Source organism: Melozone crissalis, unplaced genomic scaffold, assembly GCF_028551555.1.
Source record: "Melozone crissalis strain CALT ecotype California unplaced genomic scaffold, PUWL_Pcris_2 ptg000056l_1, whole genome shotgun sequence".
Lineage (NCBI taxonomy): Eukaryota > Metazoa > Chordata > Aves > Passeriformes > Passerellidae > Melozone > Melozone crissalis.
This window is the reverse complement of record NW_026535834.1, coordinates 7,751,615-7,776,432: the sequence shown is the minus strand read 5'-3', so window position 1 is coordinate 7,776,432 and position 24,818 is coordinate 7,751,615. Positions and strand designations below refer to the sequence as shown.

Here is a 24,818-nt window from a genome sequence, read left to right as displayed (position 1 = left end):
GTTTGGGTTTTTCACCTTTGCTTCACTGTCACAATCCTGGTGTGGGGAAGAAGAGCAAGCAGAGGGAAGGTGGCACATTCACCTCCCAAAACCACCCCTGCAACACCCCACAACATAAACTTGTTTAAAAATTACAAATAAATCCCCTGTGATTATATTCTTTGTGTATTTTAACAATATTCCTTTGAATACTGGGATTATTTTCTGTGCCTCCCAGGCCAAGACTTATTAAAAAGAGCTTTAATGTTTTATGCCCCCTCAACCCCTAAATCATGAGTGTAACTTCCAAAACAGCTGGAAGGCAAAGCTTTTCCTAGAAGTTTTTATTCCAGAAGGGCTCAGCCAAGGCTCGGAGGGCACATCTAATTACAGGCTCTTTCCCAGCTCCAGAAACAGGAGCAGGAACAGGAGCTGAGGAGCTTGGGGAGCTCTTTAAGGAACTCTCCAAGGCGTGGAAGGTTCTGGAGGCTGCTCAAAGCCTCTGGGATGATTCCAGCCTTGCCTGCAGTTGCTGGAAGGCAGATTTTTGTCTAAAAAGAGCCAAATTTGGAGCCCAGAGCTGGAGGAATTGCCTGAACTGGAGCATCCTGGTGGGCCTGGCAGTTTGGGGCTTGGTGGCCAGGCAGGGCTCTTCCAAATTTAATGATTCCATGATAAAAACCTGCATGGAGAGGTGGAACACAGGGGTGAGGGCCAAAGAGCCCAGGACATGGCTGGACATGGGATTTATGGATTGAGGTTTATGGATTGGGATTCCATGGCACAGGGGTTTATGGAATGGTCACTCCACAGCACAGGGGCAGGAGGTGATGGGAGACACCCAAAATAACCAAAGTGAGAGGAAAAAACCTCAAAGAAGCTGCTCAGATATTTTCCCTTGAGAAAATAAAATTGATAAGCAACACGTAGCACTGGAGAGCATCAGGAAAGGAATGGAGCTCGTGATAAATCAGGTGGAGTCCTGGAAAATGGGGCAGGTCAGGGCTGGGAGGATTTCCCCTTCTTTAACAGCTTTTGGTCCTTCTGTTTTAGCTTTTAGTTGCAGATTTTTGGGGGTTTTTTGGTGGTTTTGGTTTTAGGGGTTTTTAGCTATAAAGCTATAAACAGATTTTCCCACGATGGCAAAACCAGTGAAGCTCCTTCCCAATCTCACACCTTAAAAAAATTTTAAAATAGATAATTCCTTGCAGAAGTGCCTGTTTTCCCAAGCAGGCCATTTCCCACCACAAGCAGCAGCTTTCATGCAGAGCTGTGGGAAAGGCAGAATCAGCCTCACCACAGGGATGGGCCTTGCCAATGCTCCTGGGGCTTCCCACGGGATTTATTTCCACACAGTTCAGAGCATTTGGATCCAAAGGACAGCAGGGGCTGGAGGAGGCTTCATCCACCCTCCCTGCTCCCTTCCTGGCCCCCAGGGTGGACACAAACCCTGGGACCCCTTCCCTTGCCCTTGGGCTGCCCTGCTCATCACCAGGCTGCCACCCATGCATTTTATATATTTATTTTTTCCCCTGAATCCCAGCAATATCTGCTTCCTGGGAGGCTGGAGGACAGGAGGAATGGCTTTAAGCCCATCTACCCACCCTGGGGACAACCTTGGGGCAACCCAACCCAACCCTGGTTTCACCTTCGAGGTCCCTTGTCACGGATGCTGATGGGATTCATCTGTTCAGGCCAGGAACCAGGAATTTCCTCAGGTTAATGTGAGGTCCAGGAGAGCTCAAGAAGGGCACAAAGGGTACAAGAAGAGGGTGAATCCCCCCAGGTTCAGTGCCAGGAGCAGCCCCTGCCCCTCACCACCCTGCTCCAGTGTTTCTGCTCTGGGTTCCCCTGGCTCCAAGCAGCAGCATAAGAGGAGAAGGTGACAACAAATCCTGGAGGTTTTCTTGCTTCCCAGTCACCAGCTGGGGACTCCCCTGTGGAAAACAGCACCACCCAACCCAGCACCTCATCCATGAGTGAAAACCATCCCCAAATCAGGGCAGGGAGCTCTGTCCCTCCCCTGTGCAGAACCATCACCTCAAGGACGCTCCCACTCCAAAGGAGAACATTTTGCTTTAATGTTTCAGAGACAATGCACTGGTGAGCAGCACAACAGGGGCTGTACATCCTTTACATATTTACACACGGGGTGTAGTTAAAGCTCCTGTGTCTGAACAATGCTGACATCCCAAAAAACTCACTGAGATCGACAACAGCAAAAAATGGGAACAAAATCCAAGGCCACGAGTAGAGGGAGGTGTGTTTTAAGGACTACAGGCCACATGGAAATAAAGAACAGTGGTGGTGCAACGTGAACTTTATCCTGAATAGAGATAAGTGGTTAAAACACAACTTTTTTGGTGCCTCAGGACCAACACAGTGTTTTACAGAGATTTAATTCCCAAACTGAATTAAGGAAAGAGAAATAAGTGTACTGGTGTGTGCCCCTTTGGTCCTCAAAATCTCCTTCCAGTCGAGCTAAAAGGAGAGGTTCACTGCCAAGCTCAGGCAAGAAAGGTTTAAGGCTTTTCAGCTGGAAATTTGTAATAAACTGAACTAACTGAAAACTGGCAATTTCAGGAAAACAAATGCCATGGAGTTGGTGTGGCTTAGCAATGTGCAGCACAGCTTGCTCACACCAGAGACAAACACTGTCCCAGCACCCAATCCTACAAACCCAGGGCAGAGGATGCTCCAAAAGATTCTCCAATAATGCTGTGAAGGTCCTCAAGGTGAAATTAGTGTAATTAAACACATGAGCTTGTTCTCCCTGGAAAAGCTCTTTAGGCCCAATCTGACCAGACATGATTTTCATTTTGTTTGGAGCTGGAGCAGGAGGGAGGAATTTTGGTGAGATGGAGCTGGGCAGAGCAGGAATTGCCCTTGAGCTTCATGGACAGCTTGGATTGATGTCCACAAAGCAGAGAGAGCCCTGGGAACCCGTGGGCACCCACCCCCTGGCTCACATCTGTTTTGCAAGCTCACTGTGAGCAGGGTGGTTCTCATTTGCTCCTCATCTTTTCCCAATTAAGAGTTACAAAACACCCATTAAAACGGTAACAAAGCAGAAGTTCAGCCAAGTCCAGCTGGACTGAAACTTTTTGTACCAATTCTGCCACTTACAGAGGTTGCCACACACACGGGGGTGGGGGAAATGTGGTTTGATTCATCCTGGTGGCCCTGGAAACTCTTTTGTCAGCTGCTCTTATGAAATGAGAGCTGTTGTCACTCCAGGTTGCTCTGCCCTGGAATAACCCAACCTGTGGGCAGGGAGGGGAGGTGCCTGTGCTGTGCTCAGGATTTCATGCCCACCTTTGGTCCAGCATTGGAAATGGAAACCTTGGAATGCTTGCAAATCTTCATTTTCACATTATCAGACTGATTTTAGCTTCTCAGTCTAACCCATGGAAAACCAAAAGAGAAAGCTCAAGATATAAATATTAAAAACCTCTTTGGATACCTCAGTACTCTGCAGAGAGACTCTGCAGGGGTTTTTCCTCTCCTCTGTTAAAGTTTCCTTTAAAACAGTAAGAGACTGACAGTTCAAGTGGTCAGAGCTTCTGAGGCACAGAGAAAAAGGTGCATAAACCCCTTTGTACTGAGACAGGGCTGTGCCCCAAATAATTCAGAAGTTAATTCCCTGCCTGTTGAGAGGAGAGGAAAAATGGAGTTTACACATTTCTCAAACAAACAAACAAAAAAATACACAGAAAAGGAAGGTTAATACTAGCAAGAATATAAAACACACCACAGGTAACAATTCAGAGGTATAACACACATATCCAGCTACTGAAACAGCCACTGCAGGACTTGCAATAAAACATAATTCAGACCAATAATTCAGGACAATCCCAACCCTACAAAGATCCACAATCCTTTCAGGTGTTTCCTGTGCTGCTCCACATTTATTCTCATAAACACAACATTTCCATTTCACTCCTGAGCCCCACTTCTCTCCTGACTGCTGGATATTCTACATCAAGGATGGAAGAACATTTCCAAACTCCTGTTTGTGGCTGGTAACCCTGTGGCATCAGTGGGAATCCAGGAGGATTCCCCCATCCCACCTTCCCCAGGTGCCACCAGGAGCCTCCCACTGCACAAGGACCGTGACAACAATTCACAACCATTGAGTTTAGAGCTGGGACGTGGGGACAAGGACAGACAGCGACACAGGACAGGACAATCCAGAGGGTGACACAGTTTCAGCTCCTGATGAGGGTCAGGAATTCCTCGCGGGTCTTGGGGTCCTCCCGGAACACGCCCAGCATGGTGCTGGTCACAGTTTTACTGTTCATTTTCTGCACCCCGCGCATCACCATGCACATGTGCCTAGGAGAGAGCAGAAAATCATGCCTAGAGAAAGTCAGGGCACCAGGAACGCTGCTGGGGAAGGGAATCCCACAGGGAGAGATGGTTCTTACACGGTCACGTTCAGTTCTGGGAAGGTCGCAAAACCTCCACAAGCAGAAAGGGCACCTGCAGCTCCTCAGCTGGGGAAGGGTCACATCCTCAGCCACTGAGCTCTGCCTTCCCTCTGATCCCAGGGAAATCCCACCTTCCCAAGGAGCACTCTGCTCACAGGACATGCCTGCTGCTGCTCCCAGGCTGCTCCAGGAGGCAGCAGGAGCACGGGGCATGGACCTGGTGCAGTGGGGACAGCTCCTCCCTGCCACATCTCCGCACAGGATCAGGCAGCTCCCACTTTAAATGTGGGCTCCAGCACATCAGGATTACTAATTTTTTATTACTAGTAGCAATATGTTATTATTTATAGTGTTGTTATTATTATTATTGTAATTACTAATCCCTCTGCCTGACAACCAAGCACAGCACAGAGCCACCATGCACCAGCCCTGCAGCACAGGGATCCCACGGACCAGGATCCCACCCATGGAACACCTGGGATAACACAGAGCTGGGACCCCACCCCTGGAACATCTGGGATTCCACCCCTGGAACTCCTGGGTCCTTCCCCTGGAAGTGCTGGGATCACACAGAGCTGGGATCACACCCCTAGAACATCTGGGATCCCACCCATGGAAGAACACCTGGATCCTATCCCTGGAACTCCTGGTATCCCACCCCTGGAACTCCTGGTATCCCACACCCACGGAACATCTGGGATCACACAGATCTGGGATCTCACCAATGGAACTCCTGGGATCACACAGAGCTGGGATCCCACCCTTGGAACTCCTGGGATCCCACCTATGGAATTCCTGGATCCCACCTGTGGAACTCCTGGATCCCACCCTGGAATTCCTGGGATCACACAGAGCCAGGACCCCACACATGGAACATCTGGGATCCCACCCATGGAACTCCTGGGATCACACGAAGCTGGGATCACACCCTGGACCTCCTGGATCCCACCCTTGAAACCACCCCCGGAGCTCCTGGATCCCCCCTGGAGCTCTGGATCCCCTCCTGGAGCTCTGGGATCCCTCCCTGGATCTCTGGTTTCACTCACGTGGCCTCCACGACGACGCCGACCCCGGCGGGCTGCAAGGCCTCTGTGATGGCGATGGCGATTTGTTTGGTAAGGCGCTCCTGGACTGGGGGAACAACGGGGAATTCAGGCTCCCAGAATAGTTTGGGTTGGAAGGGACATTCAGACCCATCTCATTCCCATTCCAAACCCCCCACCATGGGCAAGGACACCTCCCACCAGACCAGGGTGCTCCCAGCCCCGTCCATCCTCTGTTCCATTTGTATCCTGCAACAGACCTCTTATTTTCTTGTTTATCTTCGGAGCCACTTTGCATTCCATCTCTCCAACCACAATTTGTTCTACCAGCTCCTCCATTTCCTATTTTGCAAGAGGATTTTCTTGCCTCTCTGCTCTGTTTCAATTTTTAATGTGTTTGTTCCCAACGTTCCTGCTGCACCATTTATTCCACACGCCCAATTTCTCTCCTTAGGGAAAGGAAGCTGAGATCAAAAATGAGCTTTGTCCTGCAAAGCTTCACTTCCTGCAGCTCCAGCACCCTCTATTCACCAGCCTGGTGGTCACTGAGACTCCTCTTGCCAAGACCAGGCCAAATTTAACCACGGGACAAATGCAGCAGGATCAGCCCAGCCCAAGGTTTGGACCCTGCAGCTTCCTCTCCCTCTCAGGGGCAGGAGGCAGCTCCTTCTCCTTGCTCCAAGGATTCCTGAAGGCATCTCTCCAAATCTCTGCAGGAGAGCTCATCCCCAGCAGCATCCAACTGGTTTAGTTATTCCTGGCAGCTCTACCTGGAGCACTTTCATCCCTGGAATGAGTTCCAGGCTCCATTTAGTTCCCTAGGCAGAAGTTACCTTCACTGGGAATGCAGGGGCTAAGAACAGCAACATAATCTCTTCCAGAAGAGTTTTTCTCCCCTCTTAAACTCCACATTTCCAGTTACCAGCCCCCTGCACTGACTAGGAGAGGAGAGCACACAACAAACACCAAATTTCGTGTTTACCTTGTAATCTTCTACTGTATATTTCCACGATCCTAAAGGAGAAAGGAAAAAGACAATATTACAGTTATTCCCAGCTGGCTACTGACTGATCTTCACAATTAATTTGGTGCTGTTTAAAGAGACCCCTGTGTGAGTCCATGGCTGTGAGGAACATCTCAGCCTGCCCTTGGCACATCCCTGTGGGGAGTGACAGGTTACCCCCACCTGCAGCACCAGGGATTATTTCAGGGCAAACCAGTCACTCCTCTGGCCTCCTTCTGCTGGTTTGGAATTCCTTGTATCCCCACCCACCTGCATCACACAGCTGTGGGGGAATTCATGTCCAAAATCTCCCTAATTTCTGAATATTTCCCGGTGTTTCAGACTGGACCAAATGCTGCCTTAAGGTCAGCTCAGATCATGGATGCCCAGAATGCTGGAATTGAGCAAGAAATGTTTGGGATTCTCGCATTTGGCCACAAATTTAGCTGAGAACAATGAGACAGAATTGGCCTTATTTAAAACAGAATCTCTCCACCCACTCATATCTCACCCCATCCTTCACATTTCAGTGCAGGGATCACCTCAATACAACTCCACATTTAAGCCATTGGTGGCAGTGGAAGTGACACTCAATGACAGCTCCAGAATCCACACATTTTAAAAAATCCATATAATTGCTCTGTAACTGCAGGGGCTGTTCATGCCAAGCTCAAATGCTTAATTACACTTCAAGTGGCCACAAAAAGGAGTTGCTGTAAAGCGTTGATACCTGTCTGGGCACACCAGACAAAAGCCAGACACTGGCTGGCAGCCTCAAGCATCACTTACAAGAGTCATCCCTGACAATGAGACTCTCCTGCTGCTTTTGAGAGAGAATTAAATGCACAAACTCCCCTCCAGCAATGAAATGGTTGTGCTACAGCATCAAACAAAGCAACACAATATTTAGATTAACCATATGGATAGGAAACATGCTCAGATATTGCACAGAAGAAGTCCTAACAAGGTGTTCATGTAAAAACAGTTGTTTGAAAGAGCATTTTCAAGCCTGAGCTTAAAACCCAGGGAGAGATGTTTGTTTACTGAATGCAGGTCATCCACAACTACAGAAACTCACCACATAAAACTAATCCTATTATGAAAGATTAGGCCTAGAGCACCAGCAGCCTCACAAATCTTTGCTTGAACACTGGCTGCATTATGCTGGGCACCAAAGGCAGGCACAGTTTGACCCCCAAACCTCTTCATGGTGAGCACTCAAAAGTGAGAACATTTTGTTATACAAGAACCTAATCTCTTCATTATTGCAGAATATGGGAGTCTCACCCTCACTTTAGACAGAGGCAAGATTTGAGCTTTGAGCACAGTGCAGGAAGCATTGCACACATTGATGCAGGTTTCCATTCTGAGGTTAAACAGGAAGAAATTTGTATCTTTCCAGCACCATGGTCCCACTTGCATTTAAAAAAAATTCCATGCAAAGCATTTTGAGCTCCTTTTCCAGCAGCAGTCAAGAGAGAAACAGAGACCAGAGCAAGCACAAAGCAGTGGGTGCACATTTCAAATGTGATCCCTGATCCTGCACTGGAGCCCTGCAGAAATGAAACCCCGTGCTCAGGACAGTCTCTTCAGGAGGAATGGATTCTCCTCAGAAATCCAGCTCCAAAAAACAAACCCCCCAGCTCTGCTCCACCTAAAGACCCACCCAGAACTCAACACCAGCCATGGGATGCCACACACATCCCAAGCATGAGCAGCCAACAGGAGATGAGGATTTTGCCCAGCAGCTGCAGGTCTGACAGCTCAGAACCCCAGCCTGCAACTCCAGCAGCTCCTACAGCCACAAAAAAACCCAAAAAAACCAAAAAAACAAAACAAAAAAAAAAAACCAAACCCAAAAAACAAAAAAAAAAAACCAAAACAACAACAAAAAAAAACATCTTTTCAGCCTTTTAACCAGAGCAAAGCCCACTCCTAAATGCCTCCCTGCAGTATGAATTTACACAGCTGAGATGTGAGATGTGACCTCCAAGGACCCTTCCCCTTCCAAACCCAACTCTGTTGTGCAAGCAGAGATCTGTTGGAACAGATCTGGATCCCTTTAGGACATTTTGCTGCCATATCCTACACGTTTCTTACCTGCTAAGGAAACCCAGCAGGCAGGCAGATTTGCAGGGCTAATTTCTCATTAGTGTTGCTGCAACTACAGCAGGATTAACAGACCCATCAGGGAGAGCAGAACCTATGTGGTGTTTCTGAGCTGCAGCCAAATTTTTACATTTGTTTCTCCACTCTGATCCCAAATAATCTGCTTATTGAAGGGATCTACCATCCTCTTCCTCACCAGCAGGAGAATGTGTCACTTAATAACAAGAGTCAGTGCAACTAATCCAAGGGCACTTGCTGAGGAAATAAAGCTGTTTTACATACTAAATGGATTTCTCAAGTGCATCACAATTGCTTTGTTTCTTAGGCTGAACTTTATCTATAAAATCTACCCCACAGCACTCTCAGCAAGTTTGTAGTGAAAGAAAGAAATGTCACATTTTTCTGAAGAGTCAGCTAAGAGATGAAAGCTTTAGATTGAATTTATATCCATGAAATATGTTCATTTATGGATTTTTGTTTTTATTAGCCAATTTACACCCAAGTGGTAAAGAGCTGGAAATTCTCACTGGTTTTTTGTGGCCTGCCTTAGAACAGAACAAAATTCTCTTGTTCTTTGCCTCAGAGCTCCCTGCAGACTCTGGGGGAACCTACAAAAGCATCAGGGCTCTGCTGCAGCCACTGGTGAGAATTAACACACAGCTCCAAGACTTATCTGCCCTCTCCACAGAAATAAAAAATAAAATAAAGTAAAATAAAATATAAAATAAAATAAAATCTAAAAATTAAATTAAATTAACTTTTAAAAATAAAATAAAAAAATAAAATAAAATACAATAAAATAAAATAAAATACAATAAAATTTAAAAATTAAATTAAATTAAATTTTAAAAAATTTAAAAATAATAAAATAAAATAAAATAAAATAAAATAAAATAAAATACCACAAAAAAAACCCAAAAAAAATCCCCCAAAAAACAGAATCCCAAAACTAATGCTGAGGATTGGTTTAAATCCAAATCCAGGACACAAAGTGGGCAGAGCTTTAGAGGCAGAGGAGATTAACAAGATTAACACAGCTAGCACAGCCTGGAATCCTTTTTACAAATTAGCATCACTTTCATTAGAACACTTACCTAGCGAGCTTGCTGAGGCCGAGCACTTGTTTGTTGGGGAGATAACCAATGTGCACCTGGGCAGAGGAGAAGAGCCATTAACAGCAGCAAAAGCACCCTCCCAAGGGCAGGTGGAACTCATGCACAGACAATGGGATGTGCATTTGCCCCAGGACTGACTCTGGGACTGCCCAGAGGTCTCAGCAAGTGGGAGGAACGTGGCACCATGCAAGCCTGGGGAACTGTGGGGCTGAGGCTGGGGGCATCTCACGAGGTCCTGGTGAAGAGCAGGGGAGCTTTTCTGAGGGGCAGAGAAGTCACAGCTCTCCAGGAGCCAAGGCTCAGGTCCCAAGTGTCAGGAATGCTCCAGAACACTGCTGCATCTGGGTACAAAGGCAGTCTGTTACTCAGCACAGCACTATTTGTCCAAAATAAACATGCTTTTCTTTCAAGGCCTTAAATGGATTTAGGGAGAGGAAGGAAGAGGGACTGTGCTTTACTTGCAGTGAAAGTTCTGGTGGCAAGAAGTGCTTTGCCACCAAAAATCAGGCTGCACTTCCTGATTTGATTATTTCTCTTGTTTTAGTATCAGAGATCACTGGTGGTTAACTCAGCTTCCATCCTGCTCAAATATGGATTTGCTGAACATGTACTTGAACTAAATTGGAAGGAGTTTAGCATAAAAGTGCTCAGATATGGAGGGAAGGACATTTATCTCCTTATTTTTAGGAATCCACTGAATCCCAGTGGGTTTAGAGTTATAACAGATTATAAACCAGTCCTGTGCCACTGTACCAGAGACTTGGAAAATGAGCCAAGCTGGAGCAGGGCAGTGTCAGTGGGGGATTCTGGCTTTGCCTGGAGGCCCCATCTCAGAATCCTGTGCTGCTGCACCTGCAGTGGAGGTACCACAGTGCACCTGATCACCTGGCTAACTTGCTCATTCCTACCCCTCCTGTCAGGCAATCAACCCACTGACACCTGAAAAGACACATGAAACATTTCAGACAAAGTGAGAGACACCTCTTAGAAATAAGCCTTGAGTCCTGTTCCCCATATTTTTTGCAGATTTCTCGATTTCCTGTAAGGCAGAACTGCAAGTGCAAGACCTGCAGGTCAGTGTTTGCAGCCTGTTTGGTGCACCCAGCAGGGCAATGGTTACTCTGAATATTCAGAGCCATACCAAGTCATTTTTAAGGATGAGTTGGTGTTTGTGAGGAGATTTCTCCAAACCACACAGGCTAAACAGCTGGATGTAAAAAAAAATGCACACATTGCCACAGGAATAACAGGGAGAATATACACAGCGCACACAACCAAGAGTAACAGGCACAACAGAAAGCTTGCACAGAAAAAGGCGTTATCCTGTTCTCCAGTATAAAATACCAACAGCAAGAAAAGAAAGCAGACAAACCTGAATTGACTCAGCTGAATAAACAGCTGTTTCTGTTCATGTATCTTATTATGGGGAGACAATTTGCTTGGAACATATGTGGCACTGATTGAATTTTACAGACAACACAAGCACGTGCTGCTCTTGGACCTGTGAGCACCTCGTGGCAACAGATGGCTCAGGCTGAGCTCCATCCTCTGTGCTGATAAGGGACTGAAGAGGCTGAGACGTGCAGCTCCCACTCAGAACTCCTCATCACCTCTGCAGCGGTTAACTGGAGAAATTTTATCTTCCTGAAGTTGTTGGGAACACAATTCCAGCACCCTGTGAAGCACCAGCCCCTTTCACAGGACTCCCCAATCAAGCACTGCCAGTTTTGGCCACCCTCTCCCTGACCTGGTTCTCATAATTAAGGCAGGGCTGCTAATGAGTGTGTTCCACTCACAGGGGGTTTCAGAGAGATGGATGTGCTCTGGATAGCTCTGAGCCAGGAGCTAAATCCATGACAGAGCCAGTGTGCAGGGTGAGCTGGTTTAATATCCAGATGTCTGCCCTCAAGGCTTGCTGCTGCTTCATGGAGAAGAGCTTTGATATGAAATGTCAGAAACCATTAGATTACTTAGACTAGCAAAGGTTGAGCATTATATTTCAGGAGCTTAAATTCAAATAAAACCTCACATTAAGGAGACCTTCCTTATTTGTATTCTGAAGATTAAACTTCCAGGACTGTAGCCGTGAGCAGCAAGTACTTACGGCCTTAAAAAGCTTTGTAGCTACAGCTGCAAAGTCTTTTACATGTCCTTAAGGTCTTTTACTGTGCATTCCCACATTTGTTCTGTGAGGGAGAGTTACCTTTCCAACAAATGGAACGAGGTGATGCTCACACAATGAGAACATGTCTATGTCCTTCACAATTACCATCTCATCATGGTCTTCGTCGAAGATGGCGTCGTTCAGGACATCTGAAATCAAACATCTGCATTAAAAATAAACCCAAAAATCATAGTAGGCTCTTCCAGACAAGAAGAAAGCTTGTAGCAAGGGCAGAGCTCTCTCAGGGCTGTAGATTTTAGGGTTAAGGTGTGGGAGGGAAGTGAGGAGTAACATCACAAGCACGTTTTGGTTTGGGTACAATCCCGCCTTTGCCCCGGTGTCACCCTGCCTACGTGCTGCACCAGAAGTCGGCCTGGAGTGTTCTATTCAATTAACAGCTTGAGCATGGGTTGGAACAGGTCTGGTCTCTGCAGAATTACTGACCTCTTTAGAGCAATTAACAGCTGACACTGTGGGCTTCCAGCCGTGCTTCCAGCAAGCAAAGCCAGCCCGGGGCCAGGGAAAACCTAAAAATCCACCACAGTGGTTCCTGCAAACATTTAACAGCAGCATTGCTGTCTCCAAGAAGGCTTTGCAGGCAAATTTCATCCTGCAGCTGTTCAGGTACACACAGAAGTCAGAGACACATCTGGGGAGAGATTTGCTGTCCTGATCTGAAATGGGCAGGCACATCCACACTCCAGCCTGATTCTGCACCTCAGAGTCGGCAGAAAAGTGAGGTGTGGAAACTCCCACAGAGACAGAAGGGAGAAGAGACAGCTCAGTAAGAAAAGGAGCACATAACATGACACCTGGCTAATCTCAGAATGGATCCTCAGCTGATTTTCCACTTTCATCAGTCCCTTGACAAATCCCCAAACAATCCTGGCACATCAGTCTCCACAGAGATTGCAGGCACCTGAACCATGCTCAGAGATCTTAAAAGTAGAATAATCCCAAGTCAAGAAATCAGATCTTTTGAAGAACAAGAGAAAAAAGTTGTGTATGAAGGAGAAACTTGCAGGAGAGAACCACCTGTACAGGTGAGCTGATAACAGGGACAAGGAACTCTGCAAACAAATTCAGCTGGGAGCCACACTGGCTCCTTGGAGCTCCTTCCAGGAAAGCAGAGTCCCACACACCACAGGCAGAGCAGGGCACTCAGGGACTGCCCTGCAAGCACCAGCGAGCACCAGCAGGGCTGGTGACACAAACCCAATGGTGGTGGTGACACAAACCCAGCAGTGATGGTGACACAAACTCAATGGTGGTGACAGAAACCCAACGGTGATGGTGACACAAACCCAGCAGTGATGGTGACACAAACTCAATGGTGGTGACAGAAACCCAACGGTGATGGTGACACAAACCCAGCAGTGATGGTGACACAAACCCAACGGTGATGGTGACACAAACCCAGCAGTGATGGTGACACAAACCCAGCAGTGATGGTGACACAAACCCAGTGGTGGTGGTGACACAAACCCAGCAGTGATGGTGACACAAACCCAGCGGTGGTGGTGACACAAACCCAGCAGTGATGGTGACACAAACCCAGCGGTGATGGTGACACAAACCCAATGGTGGTGACAGAAACCCAACGGTGATGGTGACACAAACCCAGCAGTGATGGTGACACAAACCCAACGGTGATGGTGACACAAACCCAGCAGTGATGCCTGCTCTGCTTGCCTTGGTGCCTTCCCCTGACACACACATCCAGCTAATGGCCACCATCTGCTGTTGATAAGGGATCATCTTCATGGAGCATTTTAATTTCCTGCCTGCTATCAGCCCTGCACAGGTAACCCTGGAAACGCTCTCCGCCTGCGACACGGGATCCTTCCTGAGCAGGACTGGCAACCAAGGCAGCCAGGATGAATCCCAGGAGGGTGTGGGACAGGTCAGAGGGCAGGAATAGGGGCATGAAAAAGGCCAGGGAACAGCTCTGTGAAAGCACATAATTCTGATCTTTGAATTTCTGGGTTTAAACCAAGCACTGCTGGAGAGGGTTTTGATTGCACGGGCAGCATCAGGCAGATGTATAATTATGAATTCAGCCAGGCAAAGGGAGAACCCAAAAGAGAGGACCTGAACAGGCTCACAGGAGAGGGAAGGGGAGGCAGAGCAGCACTCTGGGTGCTGAGCTCCCTCCTGCAGCACTCTGCAGCCGTGCCATTTCCACAGCTGAAAGGCAAACAGTGGCTGCACAAAACCTGCTGCCGTGGCCAGAGTTATTAAAACAAAATCCAAACAGATCCACGAAGCATCTCCAGAGTGACTGCTGCTGTTATTGGACCCCCAGCTCAGGTCACACCAGCCTCACCAGGAGCATATCAGAGCCTGATGTCAGATATGGATTTACGTCAGCGCACGAGCAAAGCAGATTGTTCAGAACAGCCAGAAATGGCCAAATTCTCATTAAGAGTCCTGGTGTGTGACACAGAGCAGAGCTACAACAGAAGGTACTTCACTCCTGAAGCCTCATATCCACGTGTATGTGGATGGATATACACTAAATAACATACAAAATATACATTAGCAGGTCCTCACAAACTTTCTCTCCCAGCTGTGTTGTATCATGGACACAGCTCAGGGGAGAAAAGAGAAGTTTTAGTGACCTCAGAAGTACCACACAGGCAACTCCAGGAACAAAAGGCACCCTGCATCCCTCTCAGGGCCAGAGCAATCAAACAGAAGCAAAAAGAGCATCCATCCTTCTTGCACATCCCCTCCAATGCCACAGCCCAGCCTCAGCAGCATGGGCACTGCCCCAGTACAGCCAGGGGAGTTTCAGAGGTAAGAAAACAGATCTGCACATCAAGAATTGCAGCCACAGAGCTGTGAGGTGCTTCACTCTTCTTATTTATAGTGGTTTTCCCATTTTTGCACCTTTTATTTATTTAATATTAGCAGCAAGTAGCAGCCAGGTCACAGACAACGCCCGCACTGTGCCTGCAGTGAGATGAGCTGATTTTGTCAGCACCAGCTACTCCCTGAGAAGAAAGGCCCACAAAGGAAGAAACCAGCTCAGTGTTAGGACCTCCAAAAACTCCTCCACAAGTGCCAGGTGATGCAAGGGCACAAAGGTAAAACCAAGTGTGAGGCTGAAGGCCACCACCTGAGTAAATGGCGATAGAGTGGTCACCTATCCCTATTCTGCTCCAGTCTCTGCTTCACAAGTCTCTGTTCCTGAAAATCAGCCCAGCCTGAAGCCTGCCCATCCCTACACCTCCCCCTTTGCAGCCCAAGCCCTGAGTTGACAAAAGCAGAGTGGGCAGAGCATCTTTCCACAGCTGCATCTCCCTGTGTCCCACTGCAGCAGCTGTTGGCAGTGATCACACAGGAGACACTTCCCTGGCACAGACTCAAACACCTTGTGCAGGGAGGCCACACCATTTTATCTAAATTTGTCTGGGGTTTTTAGGTTTTTTTTTAAAGATTTTTTAAAATTTTTTCTAATTTTTTCCGTTTGCAATAGCATCAAACAGGGCTCATAAAAGCTCAGCCTGTGCGCTGCAGCACATGTTCTGGAAAATTTAACAGAGCTGAAAGGACAGGAGGGGAAATAACCTCAGACTAAACAGGGCAGAAGCAAAGCTGGGGACAAATTTTTGCTCCTTTTCTCATTCTTTCACTCTGCCTACCAGACCATGCTTCCCTAGTTTGACTTCATGGTTTGTACAGAGAGTTTGTGCTCTCTAAATCATTCCAGGTGAATTTTCCTTCAGCCAAAAGTTCAGCTCCTGGTGCAAAAACTTCATTGGGCTGTTGAAACTAAACAGCCACCTGTGCTGCAAGTTAACTCCTGAAACACAGCAGAATTAATTTGCCCTTTATCTTCAAAAAAGAGCTGATAAAATAAAAAATCAAAACTGGGTGAAGACAGAATGAGAAAGACCTTTCAGGATTCTGCGTCAGAGCTCGGCAAAGACACCTGTTGCTATAGAAACTATTTGCATGGCTTTAATGTGACACAGGACAGCAAAAGCACCTCTGGCAATGAGAGAAGGCAGAGCCCACCCGGAACGGGCTGGGGAGGTGAAGGGGAGGAGGGATGGCAGCTCTGCAGCAGCTCACAGCATCCAGAGCTGCCTTTCTCACTGTGCTGGAGTGAAGCGATGCAGGCTGCTCTCACCAGGGGTTCAAGCACTTCCCTGTGGTGCTCAGCTGCCTCACAGCTGCAATTTAAGTGCAGGTTGCTCAGTGCCAGCAGGATCGAGGCAGCCTCAGGAGCTCCTCCATCCATCCTGGCAGGGACAGGAGGACAAGGCTCTCCTGGCCGCATTTCACAGGTCCTGGCTGTCCCCGCTGTCCCCCGCTCTGCACAGTGACAGTGCCACAGGCAGGGCAGGAATGGGCTCAGGCCAAGGCGGGATCACATCCTGTGGGACAACTCACACCCCCCAAACAAACTGTGTGACGGTGTTCACAGGGGTCTGAGGATGAGGGGAGAGATGAGGATCTGACTCCATGTTTCAGAAGGCTGATTTATTATTTTATGATATATATTACATTAAAACTATACTAAAAGAATAGAAGAAAGCCCAGCCTTTTGATGAAATCCTAAGAATAGAAAAAGAAAGAATGAATAACAAAGGTTTGTGTCACAGACAGAGACTCCAAGCCAGCTGGGCTGTGATTGGCCATTAATTAGAAACAACCACATGAGACCAATCCCAGATGCACCTGTTGCATTCCACAGCCGCAGACAATAATTGTTTACATTTTGTCCCTGAGGCCTCTCAGCTTCTCAGGAGGAAAAATCCTAAGGAAAGGATTTTCCATGAAAGATGTCAGTGACAACTAAAGCAGCGTCTGAGCTCAGGCACCTCCAGAACACAGAGTTACCCCCAAAGCAGTGGCAGGGAGCTCACACCAGCCAGGAGCAGGTCATGGTTTGGTCATTGCTCCAGAACAGCAGTGCCAGGAGCCAGCCAAGGTTAAGGTCTTTAAGGCAGAAGCACCTGGGGAATGCTGCAGATGTTTCTGGTTGTCTTTCCCAGAGTCCCTCCCCAGCTGAGGACAGATGTGACTGCAGCAGGAGACACCAGTTAGCAGCTGGATGTGTGGCAGGGAAACCTGCAGGGTCAGGATGAAATCTGGAAAGGAACCGCTGGGAAAACCTCTCAGCTACTGCTGGGTGAGCAGTAACATGTAAAGTCAAACCTGGCTTTGTTTTTCATTATTCATGGGATGACATTACAGGTAACTGTAGTTAGGGAAAAGATGCCAGACGAGCAACAAGAAAATTATTGCAGCCTTTGAGTATGAAAAAGGCACCAGGAATTTGTGATGCATGCAGAGACCCAGGCTTTAAAAACATTAATGTAAAGGGCTTGTACTGCTGCAGAAAGTGAATGACTTCAGGTTGCTAAGAAAAGGAGGCTCTGGGTATGTCATTGGCTTCAAGAAGTCTTGAAGAGCTCTAGAAAGAGGCACAGCCTGGGATGCCACATGACTGTTGAAATAGGCAATAGGGTTCAAAAGATGCTGAGAAATGAACCCTTGTGATAACACACCTTCTAGCAGAAAGCAGGAGAAACCTTAGAAACAAAAGAATTTACAAGTTTCTGGCTACTATTTCAGATTTCACCACCAAAGCTCTAGAAACAGACACCCAGCTTCAGACAGGGACATTTGCTTCAGAAGCAAAGCTCAGTCCCTCAGTTACCAGGAGGGAGGTGAACCAGACGTGTGGTTCAAGGGACATTTCACAGAAACAAAGATAAAGGAGCAGCATTATTGCTGTTCAGCTAATTCTGGCTGTGATTTGTACAGATTTGTTTATTTTCCTGTGAGATACCCTCCATGTTGTAGGGAGACTGGAGTCTGCTCATAACAGACCAGCTCCTGCAGACAGATGAAGCCAAGATTAGGTTCTAGAAGTTGTCCTCTGCCAGGAGGTTTATTAATGTGAGGGAAAGCAGCATTATGGAGATGCTCATTAAAATGTATCAGGATTTTTCAATAACCATTTCAGTGTCCCATGTGACAGAAGGTGCTCACCCACACTTCTTTCAGAAACTGAAACAAAGGAAAAATCAAAAACAAAACTCTTTAGAAGAGCAACATGAAAGATCAGAAGCCTGCAACAGCTCAGATCCAAGAGGTCACAATATTTAATAAATTCCTAACAAAACCCAACCAAGCTTAGTGTTACTTGAGCATTGACAGGAAGGGGAGATGATCCAGGAAAATCCCAGTTTCCAGAAGTTTCACTGCAATTAGTGTGTGTTCCAGCATGGTAGGCATCCCTTCTGTGGGGGCAGAGGTTGAAGAAACCCCAAAAAACCTCTCTCTGAACAGCCCTGTATTTCCCACCCTCTGGTTTGCCCTGGCTGGAGCAGAGCAGGGCTGAGGTTTCAGCTGTTGACAGATCCTCATGGATGAGCCAACAGCTCCACAATTCCATCAAACACATCCATGTGCTCATGGATGAGCCAGCAGCACCTCAGTTCCATGAAACACGTGCCATGTGCTCATGGATGAGCCAGCAGCTCCACAATTCCATCAAACACATCCATGTGCTCATGGATGAGCCAGCAGCTCCACAATTCCATCAAACACATCCATGTGCTCATGGATGAGCCAGCAGCACCTCAGTTCCAGGAAACACGTGCCATGTGCTCATGGATGAGCCAGCAGCTCCTCAGTTCCAGGAAAGCACAGCAGCTCCCCAGCTCCGGCAAAGGGCAGGGCTGCTGATCAAACAGCCTTGTTTGCTCAAGGCACTGTGTGTTTTGACACAGCAATGCTTAGCACCTCAGCACAGCAAACCAAGCAGGCTGGAAAAATTTACACCATTGTTGTCCTCTGTAAAAATATCAAATCCACACAGTCTAGAAGAAAAGATTATTAAGGTTGGATTTTTTCACCCCACACTGTAGGAAAAGCATATAAACTGATGAGTGAGGAAATGACCTAACTAGTTTATTGCTTTGAAATAAAAGCTGCCCAGCAGAGTCACTTGCCTTGCAGCCTTTCAAACCCCAGAGGTCCAGGAAGCAAAGTCATCCCCTCCCAGTATTTCTGATTTTCATTTCCCTGTTGAACACACTGAAAGGATGGGTGAACCTGCCAACATGCCTGAGAGCTGCTCACATGAATAAAGGCTGGGAGAGTCCCCTGGCAGCAGCTCCCACCATCACCAACCCCAGACTGGTGAACAAGTTTTGCTTTGAGTGTTTGTGGCTGATGAGAACAACTTAACTTCCTCCTGCAGATACAGCTCGTCCAGCCCTGTGCCTAATGTTTCCTACAGGATTACACAATCCAAACCAACTCATTTGTGATTCACCTTTCAAAGGCAGAATCATTGACACTGTTTCTGTAACTTACGGGGTTGCTTGGGTCTGAAACTTTCAGTTTCAGTTGAGTTAGTGCTGTCTGCAACCTTGTATTTCCATTTATTCTCATTTACTAATTTATTCTCATTTTACACTCATTTACTGCCTTTGCACACACTTGTGCTTTGCAGTATTTATTGTCAGACCCTCAGACAGCACCTCTGAGCATGCCATGAAGCCTTTACAAAAAGGAGGGACAAGGTTTCACCTTTGTGTGAAGGTAGGTATCTGCCTGAACCAGCTCCCAAAAAGCTGAAGGCACCTGGCTCTCACAGCCCTGCTGTTAGTCCTCACCAGTCAAGGGGGCTGTTCTGAAATACAATTTACACCCAGAAATAGGAAGCTGATAGATCTGACCCTGGAGAAGAACAGATGTTCCTGGATGCTGGCACAGAAGCACTGCATGAAATTGGGAGTTACTTTTTTGGTGGCTTTCCTGTTCTGCCTTCCTTACCAACACATTGAGAGGTTTCTGTTGCAGCAGCTGCCAGTCTACACCAGTGCTGGAGTGTCAGCACTGAGCTGTCAGGCTTTTTAATCTGGTCCCCAGGTGGGTTTTATTTGAAATCACTAGAGACATTCTTGCCAAGTGTGATGACTGGTACTACAGAGTGGGAACGGCACATTTGAGTACATCCTGTCAATGAAAGAGGTTGAGGCCTTTGGTAAAGCCAGGATTAATAAATGACAATCTGGAATTAACAGAAAGAGCCAGATACAGATATTTAACAAGTAAACTCTGCTAATGGCTCTGACACACAGCCCTGAGCAGCTGCAGAGCACAGATAGCAGAGATGAATGGAGGGTAAGGCAGAACAGCCACTCTGCACTGCTGAAAACAAGGCAGGAAATACACAGAGTAGAAGCTGGAAAGCAGAATCAGCTTCTCAGCTGCTCACAAATCTGAATGGAGAGCCAGAATTCAGGTGTTATCTTCCCTACAATACTACAAAGCTAAGCTCTGGGAAATACAAACATACAAATACAAGCAGGTGTCATGGAAGCCAAGTGACAACACCCAGCACAGGAGATCAAATGACAGCACATTGAACCATGCCCCAAGTTGTTATTATTATTATTATGTTATCAGACACACAGAAACCAAAAAGCTCATGGAATGGTTTGGGCTGGAAGGGATCCCTAAAGGCCATCCCCTTGCAATAACACAGGGAGGGAGGTGAAAGCCAAGCACACCCAACACAGACCTGGCAGTGCACAGCAGCTTTACACTCAGGAGAGAACAGAGCTGGGGAAGGGTCTGCAGAATCCCTGAGGAGCTGGGCAGGGGCTGCAGAATCCCTGAGGAGCTGGGCAGGGGCTCAGCCTGGAGCAAAGGAGGCTCAGGGGCCCTTGTGGCTCTGCACAGCTCCTGACAGGAGGGGACAGCCATGGGGATGGGGCTCTGCTCCAGGGAACAGGGACAGGACAAGGGGAAATGGCCACAAGTTGTACCAGGGAGGTTTGGATTGGATATTGGGGAACATGTCTACACTGAAAGTGTGATTAGGCATTGGCACAGCTGCTCAGGGCAAGGGTGGAGTGCCCATCCCTGGAGGGATTTAAAGGCTGTGTGGATGTGGCACTTGGGGACATGGGTCAGTGATGGCCTTGGCAGTGCTGGGGAATGGTTGGACTCGATCTTAGAGGGCTTCTCCAACATAATTCCATAATTTGGGTGTATATATCACATCTTCCTTTGTGTTCCTTTATGGAAAATGAAAACTCCATCAGACATTAATTGCTTCCCCCTCCCCAGGGCAGATGCTGCAGCAGATAAGGTCACAGGGCTGATTTTAAAGCCTGTCCCTGCTCTGACATTCACTGCCCTGGGTCACCTGTGTCACTCCCTCCTGGCTGAACACTCTGGCAGCACCTCCAGCCCTGTGAGCTCAGCAGGGACCTGTTGCAACACACATACACACACTTTGGCCATGTGGTTGTACAACCACCACCACCACTGAGCTTTTACCTGAGGAACCTTTCCTGGGAGGATGGAACTTGCAGCTATTGTAAGAGCCCCTCATCTTATGCCTGTTGCAGGGATAAAATGGAAACACTCCTCAAAACACACCCTGAAAATCCCTGCTTTAACCTCTGCCTACCCAGACAGCTCCACAGGAGGAGCTGAATAAGCTGCAAAATAAAAGCCTGGGAAAACAAGAGGTGGGGCTGCTTCTTGTCAGGATTTTGGGGAGGGTTTGGGCTGGTTTTGGTTCATTTTCTTTTTCATTTGCTGGTCCAGTTGCCAGCCTGGCCAGGCAGAGAGCTGGATTAGTATATCCAAGGGAACAGCGCAGGGTGCTGCAGCAGGGACAGCAGCAGTCCCACAGCTACTCTTGTGCCCAAATGTTCTGTAGGATTCATCAGTCATTTAAAACTCTGTAAGAAGACTTTACTCATATTGATTCTCCTAACAAACTCTTCATCCACCACTTTGCTATCTGCTGTGGGCTTGTGCTTCAGCTGCAGCTCTTCCTTCTGTCTGGCTGGGAAAAGTGGAAGCTGAGCATCCTGCAAGAAGGCGTGAATGGCTGGAAAGTAAAAGGATTCCCCTCCTGACACAGGAAGGAATGTTAGTGTCCCAGCCTGACATGATTTCCTAAAAAGAAAGAAGCAGTCCAGGAGCAGAGCACGAGCAGTGACATTTTCTGTCCTTGGATATAATACAGATCTCCCCCATGGATAATCAGAGGGGAGCATCAGAACTACTCTGCTTAATTAAATGAATGTGAGAGATTAGAAGATCCCAGAGAACCCAGCTTGGAGCAGAAAAAAGTTTTTAAAATTACTTCAGGTAACGTGAGCACACAAAACCGGCAGCGAGGTAAGAGAGGACTTGAGAAGGGCAGCAACCTCATCCAGGTTCAGCACAGAAATTCGTGCTCAAGTTATCACTGGAAACATTCCCTGTGCTAGAGCCTGGCAGGATGGCTGAGAGACCTCCTGTGTTTTACAGCAGGAAAGTTAATCCCAGTAAACAAAAGATGAAACCTAATGAAACCTCACCTCAAACACACCGTGCAGCAGGACTAAGAGAGGAACAAGGATGGTCACTGCAGCCCAGAGCTGCTCCCAGTTGTGAACCAAAAACCTGGCTTGATCTGAAAGGCAGAGCAACTTCCAGGGCAGAAATGCTGTTCCTGGGACACAATAGTGGCACAAGAGTTTAAGCTCTTGGCCGTGAGTAAGTGAATGCTGGAAGTTGTAGAAATCTGATTTCGAAAGAGCCTACAGCAGAGAAATAAAAAAAGAAACTGAACACAACCCCCAGCCTTTAAGTTGAAGCACGGTGCCCTCAGAAAAGGGCTCTGATGTGGCAGCAGGAGCTCCCTGATGCCATCAATAGCACAGTGCAGCCTTTGCTTTGGGCAAAGCACCCTGATGGAGCCTGGGGCAGGCTCAGCACCCCAGTGCCGATTCCAGAGAGCAGGGCAGGAGCAGCCCTTCCTCAGCCACACTCAGGGATCCTTGCTGGCTCTCTCTGCATCCCTCACTGACAGGAACTCGCCTTCACTGTAAGAACGAGCAGAAAGGGGAATTCCCAAGCTCTCCAGGCTCTTTTTTACTGTTTGTACTGGGTACAGTCCAAGAGGCTGAGAAGAGGAAAAGTGATGTAAAAAGATGCATTTTCAAGCAGTATTTACCCTGCATTGGAGTCATGAATTGTTGATGAGAACATATCCCAGCCAGTTCCTTTCCTCACACCCTCACCCAGCTGGAGCAGGGATGTGAGCCTGGGGTTCCTCGGCACACCTGCACTTGCTGCTGGGACCCTGAGATGGGGAAGGGATCTCCCTGTCCTCTTCCTTTCCCCTCGCCTCGCTTCCTTAAGTTTCACTCCCACCTTTGAACAACCTCACTTGATTAAAGCATCGGCAGAACGGGACTTTTCCTGAGAAAATTCAAACCCCTTCTGTCTGCTAATGGGAATAAACCTGGATTGGATTGGGTTGGATTGGATTCCCACCGTGTCCGAGCACAGCCTCGCTCGGCCGGGGAGGGAGGAAGGACGGAACCCACGAGTTCCTAAGCCGGGGCTGGAAAAGTTTCCATCAGAAGAGAGAAAGCAAAAGCACTTGCTGTGCTCGCCCAAACGAGAGACTTACGACAGAATGGAAACTTTACCTGCACAGAGTTTAATTAAAAAAAAAAAAAAAAAATCGGGATATTTGGGGAGGGAGAGGACAGCGAGGCGCACAGGTGATAACGAGCTGGGTGACGCGGTGACAGGGCAACGATCAGTTCTCATCAATTGATCAATCCCAGCTCCATCCCCGCGGCCCCGGAGCGCTCCCTACCCGCGATGGTCTCCTGGTAGCCCTTGGTGAAGAACTGCATGGCCGTGGCCGCCCTCCAGGGCGTCTTGAGCAGCCCCTGCCGCTGCGGGTCCTCGCCCAGCGCCCGCAGGATGGAGGTGTACGCGGCGGCCAGGCCGGGCAGGCTCAGCTCGTTGTCCTCCTCGCTGCGGGGCCGCTCTCCCCGCCACCCTTCCCCGCTGCTGCCGCTCCCGGTGCCGGTGCCCGGGGCCCCGCGCGGTTTCTCCGCGGCCGCGGGCGGGGAGGGCGGCGGCTCCCGCCGTGCGCACCCGTTCCAGCCCCGCGCCGCCTCCATGGGCAGCGCCGTGCCCGAGCGGGGCCGAGCCGTGCCCGAGCCGTGCAGCCCCCGGGCCGGCCCTGCCCGTCCCGGCCCCAGCGCCGCCGCTTTTATCCCGCCCGCGCCGCCCCCATTGGCCGCCGCCGCTGCCGCCGCTGCCGCCGTGCGGGGCCGTGCTGCCGGGAGGGGAGGGGGTGCTCCCGATGGGGGTACGGAACAGGGGGGATCCCCCGGATGGGGACTGGGTGGGGACAGCGGAGACCCGAGGGGACCCCGGGCTGGGGTGAGCGCTGAGGTGGAGGCGGCACCCGGGGCTGGGGGGACCCCAGGGGATCCCGGGGGCTGAGGATTCCCGGGGGTACGGGGGATCTGAGGGGACCCCGGGCTGGGGTGAGCGCTGGGGGTGGAGGGGGTGCCCCGGGTTCGGGGGATCCCAGGGGCTGAGAATTCCCGGGGGTACGGGGGATCTGAGGGGATGGGGTGAGCGCTGGGGGTGGAGGCGGCACCCGGGGCTGGGGGAGTCCCAGGGGATCCCCGGGGGTTGGGAGCCTGCCTGGGGGTGCGGGAGGGTCCCTGGGCTGAGGCGTGGGCCGGGGATACCGAGGGGATACCCGGGGCTGGGGATACCCGGGGGTACGGGGGATCCGGGGGGATCCCCGGGCTGGGAGTGCGGGGGGATCCGAGGGGATCTCGGGGCTGAGGGTACGGGGGGATCCCTGGGCTGAGGGATGTGCTGGGGGTACGGGGGGCTCCTGGATCACAGGGGATCCTTGGGCTGAGGGTACGGGGGATCTCGGGGCTGAGGGATGTGCTGGGGGTGCGGGGGGGCTGCTGGATCACAGGGGACCCCCCCACGCTGAGAGCCGGGCTGGGGGTGCAGGGGGGTCCCCGGGCTGAGGGCATGGGGGGGATCTCTTTTCTGTGGGAGCATCCCAAGAGATCTCCAAGATATGGGATCCTCCAGGATGAGGTGTTCGAGCAGCGGGGAATGCCCTGGGCTGGGGCTATGGGAGCATCCAGAGGGACCCCTGGG

The 24,818-nt window shown here is 49.1% G+C and overlaps 1 protein-coding gene across 1 annotated transcript; it reads right to left on the bottom strand.

Moving 5' to 3' along the window:
• Window positions 1–4,025: 4,025 nt before the first annotated feature.
• On the bottom strand, window positions 4,026–23,803 carry GCH1 (GTP cyclohydrolase 1). The gene is made up of 6 exons (XM_054286850.1): window positions 23,491–23,803; window positions 11,883–11,992; window positions 9,659–9,714; window positions 6,435–6,466; window positions 5,456–5,540; window positions 4,026–4,314 (listed from the first exon to the last, which is right to left on the bottom strand). Exons 1-6 carry the CDS (start codon window positions 23,801–23,803, stop codon window positions 4,188–4,190), a joined length of 723 nt encoding a protein of 240 aa, XP_054142825.1. The 3' UTR covers window positions 4,026–4,187.
• Window positions 23,804–24,818: the final 1,015 nt, after the last annotated feature.